The sequence below is a fragment of the Vigna unguiculata genome, chromosome 6 (assembly GCF_037176805.1).
Source record: "Vigna unguiculata cultivar grain cowpea cultivar isolate G323 ecotype 2 chromosome 6, ASM3717680v1, whole genome shotgun sequence".
Taxonomy (NCBI): Eukaryota; Viridiplantae; Streptophyta; class Magnoliopsida; order Fabales; family Fabaceae; genus Vigna; species Vigna unguiculata.
The window spans coordinates 34,694,628-34,706,234 of NC_140797.1; the positions used below are offsets into that span (position 1 = coordinate 34,694,628).

At 27.0% G+C, this 11,607-nt stretch overlaps 1 protein-coding gene across 1 annotated transcript; it reads left to right on the forward strand.

Annotated features, from left to right (window-relative positions):
• The first annotated feature begins 3,168 nt into the window (after positions 1-3,168).
• UKL4 (uridine kinase-like 4) lies at positions 3,169-9,947 on the forward strand. Its single transcript, XM_028075444.2, has 15 exons — positions 3,169-3,281; positions 4,329-4,491; positions 4,928-5,019; positions 5,527-5,596; positions 6,101-6,213; positions 6,449-6,545; positions 7,011-7,090; positions 7,392-7,586; positions 7,690-7,773; positions 7,847-7,907; positions 8,610-8,670; positions 8,794-8,887; positions 8,974-9,046; positions 9,369-9,451; positions 9,543-9,947. The coding sequence occupies exons 2-15, from the start codon at positions 4,341-4,343 to the stop codon at positions 9,720-9,722; spliced, it is 1,434 nt and encodes a 477-aa protein (XP_027931245.1). The 5' UTR covers positions 3,169-3,281; positions 4,329-4,340; the 3' UTR covers positions 9,723-9,947.
• Positions 9,948-11,607: the final 1,660 nt, after the last annotated feature.

An 11,607-nucleotide genomic window follows, 5' to 3' on the forward strand; every position in this document is an offset into this window, starting at 1 on the left:
TAAATTAAAATGTATACAAGTAATTTAAATATTAATCTAAAATATTATTTGACACACTAAAAATATTTAATATAATTAAATTTAAAATGATTACAATTATTTATTTTTAAAATAAAAATTAAATTAAATTTCAATTTTGACACTAATAATTTTTGCTTCAAAGAACAAAGTTGAGAGAGAATCTAGGATGAAATCGGAGAAGAAAAGAGAAGTTAGATTATTTGTTTTAAGAGATAGAGAGATGAAAGTGAAAAAATTTAAAAATAAAATTTGTAAGAGTTTGAGAATAATTTAATGAATGTGATAAACAAAAATATATATTTTAATAAATAAAATTATTAAATTAAAGTTTTACCCTATCATTCAAAATAATATAAAATTAAATGTAATTATTATTATTATAGTCATTATTATCATTATTAATACTATCATCAATATTAATTTTAATATTGTTATTATCACTATTATTATTAATTTTAATTATGGTTTAATATTATTATTAATAATTATTAGTATCATTTAATAACTTTTTTTGTGTTTTAATTTCACAATTAGTATTTTTATATTATCATTGTTGTTATTATAATTATTATTAATACAATTTATATTATCATTATTATTAAATTTTATCAGTTATTAATAAAATTTATGTTATTGTTAACTATTATTAATTATTAAAATTAATTATTATAAATTATAATTATTATCATAATAATTATTATTAATGTAATCATTATTATTAATGTACGAAAAATAGTTAAACTTTATGTTTATATTAGTTTAATTTATAACTTATAAACATTAAAGTATTAAATATATTTTATAATTCATGAAAATAAAATTATAATAATGAATATATCTTTAATTAAAATTTATAGATAAATGAATAAAATAACATTTAATGATGGCATTTTCTTACAAATTTTTGTAAATTTGTTTTTATTATAAAAAGATGGGTTTTATCTTTCTCTTCTAAATTCCTTGCGATACATCTATGCAAATCTCTTCTTAATAATAGAATCAGGAATCCTAAAAACATTTGTATTTTTTTTTTAAAAGTGCAACACATCATTAAATATTATTTTATTAATTTACCTATAAATTTTAATTAAATATCTATTTATTATTATAATTTAATTTACATGAATAATAAAATATATTTAATCATTTAATATTTATAAGTTATAAATTAAACTAATATAACCATAAAGTTTTTATCTCTTTAAAAATTAAAATAATATAACTTTTCTTTAAAAGTAAACGAGGCCCACATCCGAATCAGTACCGACGTAGATTGCGAAAAAATGTGATAAGCGTTGGGTCACACACACACTGTCAGCAGTAACGTACAAGTCAATTTCAAATACAGAAATATTCTCCAAACTTTTAACATTTACCATTCAAACATTAAAATAATTTTTTTAGAATGTTGATTTCAAAAAAATTAAGAAAATAGATTTAGTTGTAATTTTTATTATGATTGGTGTTCACACATTTGTATATATTTTTTTCATAATTTGCAGTTTTTTCTTTCATTAACCAAAATGTTTTAAATATAAATATTAACACTATGAAGCTTTTCAATTTTTTTTTCAATAACTATCACTTATTTTCCAAATACAACATGATTAATTATGACCTTAACCACACAATGGAATTTTATCAGTGATAATTTATGTATTTTAAAAACCCTCTTAATTTGTCCTGTTTTCTTGATTTTTAATGAGTTTGTGCTTATAATATATATATATATATATATATATATATATATATATATATATATATATATATGATTTTTCATATTTTATAACTTTAATAATATAAATTAATTATTTTAGTAATTGTAACATTTAAATTGTAAAATAATTAAATAAAAACTTTAAACAACATATTTAACTAAAAAATAATGTATTATTTTTAATTTATCATTTTATGCATTATTTGAATTAAAATATAATTAAACCATAATACATTAATATGTTTAAATTATTTTTTTTTATAAAAGGTGTGATGAATTACTCGAATATTTACCCAAATAGAATAAAATTTAACTGAGAGGCAATTATTATAATTTTAATTTTATCTTTTTCAAATTTGAACCAATTTTGTCTTTTTTTGGAACCTAATTATAGACAGCTTTCCAATTGGTCTAGTATCCATAAAGAGAAATATTTGTACGTGAAAGAAGTTAACAAAAAAAATTAAAAATTTATTAAGTGAATAAAAGTAACAACTAATGTCTATTAAGTAATAGTAAATTACTATTTAATTTGAGATTATTTATATCTATGTTTTGGTAGTATTAATTTAATCATGATACATGTAAAAAATAAATAATAGTTTGAAAATTGTTAAAAAAATAGTTAATATGATTTTAAGTAACTATTCACATGTTTAATTATCTTTCGAATTAAGAACTTTAATCATACATGTTTAATATTATAACTTTTATAACTTTAAAAATTAGAATTTAAAATATTAAAATAAACATACATTTAAAATATATTTTAAAATATATTTAAAATTTTATCTATAAATTTAATAAATATTATGATTTTTATGAAATTTTATTTTGAAATATATAATTATTATTATTTTTAAATATTTGATATATAAAAAATAACTTTTCTTTTAATATTGAATATATATCTAATAATATTTATGTTTTCCTTATCATAATTTTTTATTATATAAAGAATAATTAATTAAAATTGAAACAGTAAAAATATAAGTATGTTTATGAGTGCAAAAATATAACTATTATTCAGTAAAATGAAAATAAAAGAAATTTAATATTCATCGAATTTAAATATAAAATAAATATAAAATTTTCTATAAAAATAAATATATACGTTGCCATCCTAAATACAGTAATTTCAGTTCATAGAAAGAGAGAAAAAACTTTACCGCAACGCGTGTGTCTATACCGAATCTTCTTAAAAAGGTGAAAAGTTGTGCAATTACAAAACAATGTGGTAAAATAAGAAAAAACGAAAAATGAGTATTTAATTATTTATTATTTTTAAAAGTTATGAATTTCAGGGACAATTGTCATCAGAAAAAGAATAAAATAAAATTTAAATGGTTGGTGAAGGTGGTAATTTTGTAGAAAAAATGGGGTCCATTTGCCAACAACTAGTGTATATAAACCAAACCAAAACAAAGGGATATCACAAAACCATTTACACTTGACTCATCTCTGTCTGTTGCAGTAAATAACTCAGCCTTCTACTATTGCTCTGCATCTCTTTCCCTCTTTGTCAAATTCTTCCACTCAGCAGGTATGTTAGGAATCAGCATTTGTTTATTTGATATAACAATTATTCTGTGCATTGGTTGGATTGTTTGGGGTTCAACTTTGATGAATCATGCAACTACAATATTTTCCCTTTTTTTTTTCTCTTTTTTTTTGGATCTGGATTTGGCTGTGGAAAACCCATTAGAGAATTTTGGGCTGTGATGACTGGGGTTTGTCTGTTTTACTCAGTGGTGAAGTGGACAAGCATAAAGTTAGTTTTTTTTTTTTGTTATTATTATTTTATTTTGTTTGGTTGTTACTTGCATTGGTAGGTAGGTTCTTTATTCTATTTGCCCTCTGTCTATTGATGTTTTGTTATATGGTAAGTGAAACTTGAATCATTGCTGGCTACTTTGTTGAAAGGATTTTCATGAGTGGGTGAGCACAATTTTGTGTTTGATGTATATGCTGGAAAAGTAATATGATGTGTTACTCTTTTCTGGTCCATAATAGACAAGGGCAGAGTGAAAGTGGGATGCAAAACTTTGTGATATACTTGAGGAATTGGGGGTGCTTAGTCTATTTATAGGGTTTTGGTAGATTTATGAAAATGGTGCTGGGAGGTCTGAGAAACCTTTTGGATTCCCTTGGTGTATGCATATATTCTTTGAAAGCCATAGATAATCTGCAATTACTAAAAATGGTACCAAAATTATCAAGGTCCAAAGATAGTGTACCAGAGAATCTCAATCTGTAATGATAGTGGAAGACAAAAGGAATGACATGCTACTCTACTCTACTTTAGTCAATGCAAAGTCATGATATGCAAAAAAAAGAAAAATGCATTTTTAGTCTTCGATTCAAAAATAGTGACTAAAAAGTTCCAAAGCTAAAATGGTTGACTTGATTCAACATTCACATTTAATACATTATTAGTCTGTATGTATACGTACACTATAAAGTTGGTTAAAAGGTGGTGGTTAATCTGTTCGCTATATCTAGTCATACTAGATTCAGATTAGTCTTGGTGACTTTTATTGTTTCTGGTTTCATTTCTCCATGTGTAATTTTTAATTATGATTTTTTCCAGGTCTCTCTGCCAATGGATGCTAAGTCGGCTGTAGAATTAATGGAGTCTTCTAACGAGGTTCATTTTTCTGGATTTCACATGGAGGGTTTTGAGCAAAGAAAGGACAGCATAGAACAACCAACAACCTCTGAAACTGACATGTATAAAGAACCTTTTGTCATAGGTGTGTTTTCCTGTGTTGAACTGCCAAATAAGTTCACATGAGGCCTTGAAGTTGTGTTACAGAGTACATGAACAAAATCACCACTGTTAAAACACAATTTTGTACTAGTTGAAGTAGTCTAGTTTCTTGGCTTGAAACCTGTGTCTTGGTGTGAAAATTGACCTACTCAGGTCAGAAACATGTCTGCTTTTAATAGAAATCACAAATTCATCTCGCTGGAGCTATTAAAAATTAAAATGAAATTTAGGTACATAGCATGATACATTTCAACTAATATCAATGTCACACCGTTCTTTTTTTCTTTTCAAATTCTGTCAATTAAAATGGACCAGAGCTTTTTCATAGCTCAAGGTGCTTAGTTTGGATACCTTGCCTTCAATTCTTACGCTTCTCCTTTATCTTAATGATTCTAACTTGCTTATGTTTTATGATGCAGGTGTTGCTGGGGGTGCAGCATCTGGCAAGACAGCAGTTTGTGATATGATCATTCAACAGCTTCATGATCAACGAGTTGTACTTGTTAATCAGGTATTTAATTATATCTGTTTATACTTCTCAATTATCAAATTGAAAAAATATATTAAAGGGATCATTGAAAACAAACAATCGATTAGTTTCTACATCAGGCCCTATATGCATCCTGTTCTATCCATGATCTGAATCTCTTGGTATTCTGTTTTCCTTTGATATTCAAAGGATTTTAAGGAATGCTTTTATTACCATTATTGTAAATTTGACCCCTTTCACAACAAAATACATCATTTCTGTTCAATTATTTTTTTAGTATTCGTCTAAGCTTCTATCTTACCTTAGCTGATATCAAGATCATACATGTCTCTCGGGTAATATAGTTAAAATATACTCTTATGTTATTTCTTTGCCATTCATGTCATTGATTATCTCTATTTATCCATTCTATTAGTTATTCCTTCCTTTTGACTTATTTTTGGGTGGCGTGTTCCAAATTTGGTCCATACATTTCTTATTGTACTTGTTTTGATACATTGAGCTTAATAAATAAACTATTTATGACAGGATTCCTTTTACAATAGCTTATCTGAGGAGGAACTTACAAGAGTACAGGATTACAACTTTGACCACCCTGGTAGTACACTTCTTTGTCATTACTGACATTCTCTTTCATATTAAAGTATTATAAATGGAATATTCTATGGCCTTATCTCTTGTTATTAACATACATTTTTTAGTTTTGAGAATGAGGGTCCTAAACTTTTGCTCATTCTCATATTTAGTGATTCTAATAAACTAATTATGAACTTTTTAACTAAAGCTGCAGGTTAGTGAGTTAAAATATTAGTTAATGATAATGCACTGACAGTGTAAAATAGTTTTACTCTATTATCCAATAACAAATCATGTTGGTATGACTTTTGAGGTGATTATTGTAAAAGTCAACAAACTTACCACACTGATCGGATGACATTGTAAAAATTTGTAAAAATATTATACAGAATGAACACCTTTTTCATTCTCTTATAATGTTTCTGAAAATTGATGGGGTAGCAAGACGAGTTAAAATATTGTCATTTTGATTTTATTAAAGAAACTATGCTAATATTCTTGTATTTATGTTTTGACTTTGAATCAGATGCTTTTGATAATGAGCAATTGCTTCGCGTTATGGACAAGTTGAAGCATGGTGAAGCAGTAGATATTCCGAAGTACGATTTTAAGACTTACAAGAGCGATGTGTTAAGAAGGGTATATCTCTGGAACTTTTGCTTGTATTCGCAGTTTTAACCATTTGGTTAAAATGATAAACAACTTAGATTGACTTAATACTCTTGAAGTTGCAAATATAATCAAAAGAAAGTGTTTCTTCATTTAGTACAAATTGAAGTATAAAATATATCTATGTGATAATCGAAATGCATATTTAGCTTATAAAAAGTTGTTGTGATTCTCTTTTCATTGTTTTGCTTTAACGTGTTTTCAGGTGAACCCTTCAGATGTCATAATTCTAGAAGGCATCCTTGTTTTCCATGATCCACGTGTTCGGGAGTTGATGAATATGAAGATATTTGTTGATACAGGTCCTTTATTATTGTTTTTCCAAATTTAACTCAGAATTTATTTATTTTAAGTTGTGCTGCATTTGTTAATTCAAATGAGATATGTTGTAAGATTAACTTTTTTTCATCTCTTGGAATTAGTTTCTTCCCCTCCCCCTATAATCCACATTATGATATCGGAAAATTTGTATTCTCCATATTGTGTTATATCATTTAAGAAATTTGGAGGATTTGCGGTACTATGAAACCATTTGTTACACGTTGACCCATCTTCATATTGTTACTTTTTTCATTTATTTGTTGGTTCTTTATTACTTCATTAAATTATTATTGTGTGTATCTCCTAGGTATTTTCTAAGCTTGTATATAAACTTAATATTTAAAATTGTTGAGCATTGAATTCCAACTTCTACTTGTTTTATTTATGTGTCTTTGTTGAAATACTGAGTTAAGCTGTTACTTTACATTTTAAAATGTTCAGTGCAGATGCTGATGTTCGATTGGCAAGAAGGATTAGGCGTGATACTAATGAGAAGGGTCGGGATATTGGAGCAGTTCTTGATCAGGTAGCAACTTTCTACCAGACCATTTGCGCATCTTTTGACTACTCCTTGATTCTTTCTCACCTTGCTATATTTACTTCAATGCATATGAATTGAGAAATATTACTTTTAGATTCATGCTGCTGGTTGGTTACTGTGCAAATTCCTTAATATAGAAACATATGATTGTATGGAATTAAGTCATTAAGGATTGTTTTTGTTTATAAATATTTGTCAAGCTAGCATATTATTCAATAGATTCATGGTTAAGATTAACCATTTAATGGATATTTTGCAGCTGACTGTTATGTAATATTTATTGCAGTATTCAAAATTTGTGAAGCCAGCTTTTGATGACTTTATTCTTCCAACAAAGAAGTATGCTGATATAATTATACCCCGTGGAGGAGATAATCATGTGGCCATTGATTTGATTGTACAGCATATCCGCACAAAGCTAGGTCAGCATGACCTATGTAAAATATATCCGAATTTATATGTCATTCAATCAACTTTTCAGGTACCCTTTTGTTTATGGGCATTTTCAGTGATCCCACTTAGTAAACACCAATCTTTGATTTTTACTTTTAAGTTAAACCATGTTGGTCAATGCTGCTATGCAGATAAGGGGTATGCATACGCTGATACGTGATGCTCAAACAACAAAGCATGATTTTGTATTTTACTCTGATCGGTTGATTCGATTGGTAAGTAAATAAGTTTGTTTTTTGTTTCTGAATTCAATGGCAATATGACATCATAATAATTGAACTTGACCAGGTTGTTGAACATGGTTTGGGGCATCTGCCATTTACAGAAAAACAAGTAGTCACTCCCACCGGTATTGTTATCTTTTTAAATACTTTCGTCTTAAGATTATTGTGATGTGCACGTTTCTGTGCTATTTTTTTCTTTCTGATCTTTGTGGCAACAAATATTTAGAAGAACATTTTTGCTGACATATCTGGTTTTTTATTGCTGTTGTACGTGCTCCGTTCTCTCCTTTGAATGCAAATTGTTGTGGAGATAACATGTACATTGGATCTCGAGGTTATCATGTGTTGGTATATTGTTACAAATGAGGAATACAGAAACTACGAGTGCTTCGCTATATTCTACAAATGGCTATGACTATAATTTTAGTTTGTTTATTTTCTGGTGTTAGATTTCTGTTATCCTATGCCTTAAATGGTAGTCTTGGTAGAGGTTCTAACATTATTGAAGTTGATTAAAAAATGTCAGCATTCCTGTATGCCCTCTAATGATTTACTTTTTCATGTCTCCATTTGATGGCATGATGCTCTACTTATAGAACCAATGTTGAAAGGAACATTTATTGATAGTGTGAACCAAATGTCTGTCATGTTGCTGTACATGAGATATGTGTCAGTTGTTTTCCATGATGTTAATTGGGAACAATTGCCATATTTTGCGTATGTTTCCATATATATGTCATATTTGCTATTCGATTTGCCTAAAACAGTTAGTTTGTTCACATGAGAACTCTCTTAAGGTAACTGTTGATTCTTGTCCTCATATGCAGGCTCAGTATACACTGGTGTTGATTTTTGTAAAAGGTTGTGTGGTGTCTCTGTTATCAGAAGGTATTAGTCTTGTCCAAAACTGAAGTATCAACTCCATTAGATTACATTTGGTGGCATGCCTTAAGGAATTGATATTTGGAGATTCATTTTCTGTTATCATATAATAACATACTCTCATTTCAGTGGGGAGAGCATGGAGAATGCTTTGAGAGCATGCTGCAAAGGTATCAAGATTGGTAAAATTCTAATTCACAGGGAAGGTGACAATGGTCAGCAGGTTTGTCCATCTGCTGCATGTATGCTTTAACACAAATCTCAGTTTCATTTCTTCACACTGATTTCTTATCTTTGATCAACGAGCAGCTAATATATGAAAAGTTGCCAAATGATATCTCAGACAGGCATGTGTTACTGTTGGACCCTATACTTGGCACAGGTTTGTCATTCTCTTTTGTTTTGAAGTTGCAAGTGTGTGTTGGGAAACGGATTCAGTGACTTTTTCCCAGGAAAAGTCACTAGTTAACTTGCTCAATTTTTAACTAGTTTCTTTTATATTTTTTTTTGGAAAATTGAAATCGGTCACTCAACATATAGAAATTAACTAAATTACGTGACCTTTTCTGAAAAAAAGTCACTGAATCTGTCCTCTGTGTGCTGCCTATTGGCGCTACATCGAAGCAAGAGCAGATTTAAGAGAAATTGATATTTGGTTTTGCTGCTTTTCATTGAATTAGCTTCTTGAACATTTTTCATCCTAGGTAATTCGGCTGTTCAAGCAATTTCTTTACTCATAAGAAAAGGTGTACCTGAATCCAACATTATATTTCTTAATCTCATATCTGTAAGTTGCCAATGTCTTGCTCGGTTCCTCTATCTCTTTTACCTTATGTTATTATTTAGATAATTTTAATTCTATCTCTGCATCTTTTCAGGCTCCTAAAGGTGTGCATGTTGTATGCAAAAGTTTTCCAAGAATAAAGATAGTAACATCTGAGATTGAAATCGGTTTGAATGAAGATTTCCGTGTCATACCTGGCATGGGGGAGTTTGGAGATAGGTACTTTGGAACAGATGATGATGATGATGAGCAGATGGTGGTTTCTTCACAGTAGTTATAGTTTGGCAAAATCCATGATAAATTTTGGTTACTGGTTGTTGGTCTTCTAGAAAGGTGATTGAGATTTGGTTTATGATTATAGTGCTGGGATCTGAATTTTAGTTCTAAATCAATTTTGACACTGTTGGTCCTTATTAAATCACCCATATATTATAGTCCTTGTGCTTGTTCAAGTTTATGAAAAGTTTTATAAAATTTTATGAAAAATTCAAGTTTATAATACTGCACTCTAGAAAATTTTCTTTGAACTCGTGTTGATTTTTTTTTTCTAGATGCCTGACTGTGAAGGTTAAATACTCACAAACCTCACTATGTGTCGAAATTAATGTATATGTTTATTTTACAGATTGCATCTTTAGATTCCCAAACCTGGTTTAGCTAAGTTTCTACAGCACATGCAATAAGATATTAGAAATGTATAAATATGTCATATGATTAAGAATTATATATTTAGGTTATGTAGATCCTTAGATAAGTTATCAAATATTTAAATTTAAGTAAATCTCCAAACAAGAAATTTTGCATTGCTTTTTTAAGATTTAAATACAAGTAAAAGCGACTCATTCATGTGTTTCGCAACAATGTAAATAGGTGCAACATTTGCCCAAAATTTATTTATGGCTGTGAAAGTTTTGCAACAATATTTTTTTTCTTACATTTATTTTGATAAATAGTTAATTTGGTATAATAAATATTGATATTTTTTTGTATAAGAAAAGAAATTATTATTTTTTTTATAATTTTATTTGAATTTTTTTAATAATTAAAATAATTTGGTTTTTAGATATTGTTACATGTCTTTATTAAAATACAATAATCTTAATATGTAATAATTATCCTTAAAAGGATTTTTTTACCTTGTTTTATGATTTTGTAAAATTAAAAATCTTTTAGGTTGATTGTATATTAAGGTTAATTTTTTTATAATGAAAATAACAATTACTGGAAGATTAAATACATGTTCATTTATATTAATTATTAATAAAATTATTAAAATTATTAAATTGTAATTTTTTATAGTATTATGAAAAAAATATATTAATATTTGTCATAGTAGATGGATTATTTATCTTATATTTAATTACATTGGAGTTCATGATTATCTATTATCATAATATTATGCCGTCATGTAGAGAAATATGTATTAGTGAAAATTATACTATAAAATCATAAAACTAATCTTAAACATTTCTCAAAAGTTGATTTTGTTTGGTTCAAGTATTTTCTTATATTTAAACTAAATTGTTTATATTTTTTATTTTTCATTTATGATTTAAACTTTTTAAAAAATTCAAACTAAATTATCTAGATATATGTTTTTTTTTTAAATAATCCAAACCACAAAAACCCTTATCAAGAGAATATAACCAAATATTGAAGAGAAAATGAAAAAGGGCAATGATATTTTGACTACTAAATTTTGACAACTTTTATTTATAACATGAGGTGTTATCTTTTAAGTGATTTTTGAATATTGAAAATAAGAAAAAGCAAAAATAGAAAACCACTTAGAAAATGATACTTAAAGTTGTAAGAGAAAGTTGTCAAAATTTAGTAGTCAAAAAATCAATTTTTAACGAAAAATTACAAGATTGCACAGTAGAAAAAAGTTAATTTTAAACATATTTTGTGTGTGAATAACCGATTTTGTATAATTTAAATATGGTATAGAGCCATTAGCAGTGGCGGACCCAGGAAGGGACAGGAGGAGCCGTGGCCCCCCCAACGTTTTTGATTTTTTTTTATTTATATTATATGAATTTTTTTTTGTTTTTAATTTTTTAAATTATGTATAAGAAATTTAATGTTTTGAAATTTTTTAAATAATAAAAATATATATTAGGAATTGATAAATATTAAAATAGGTATCTTTTTATTTA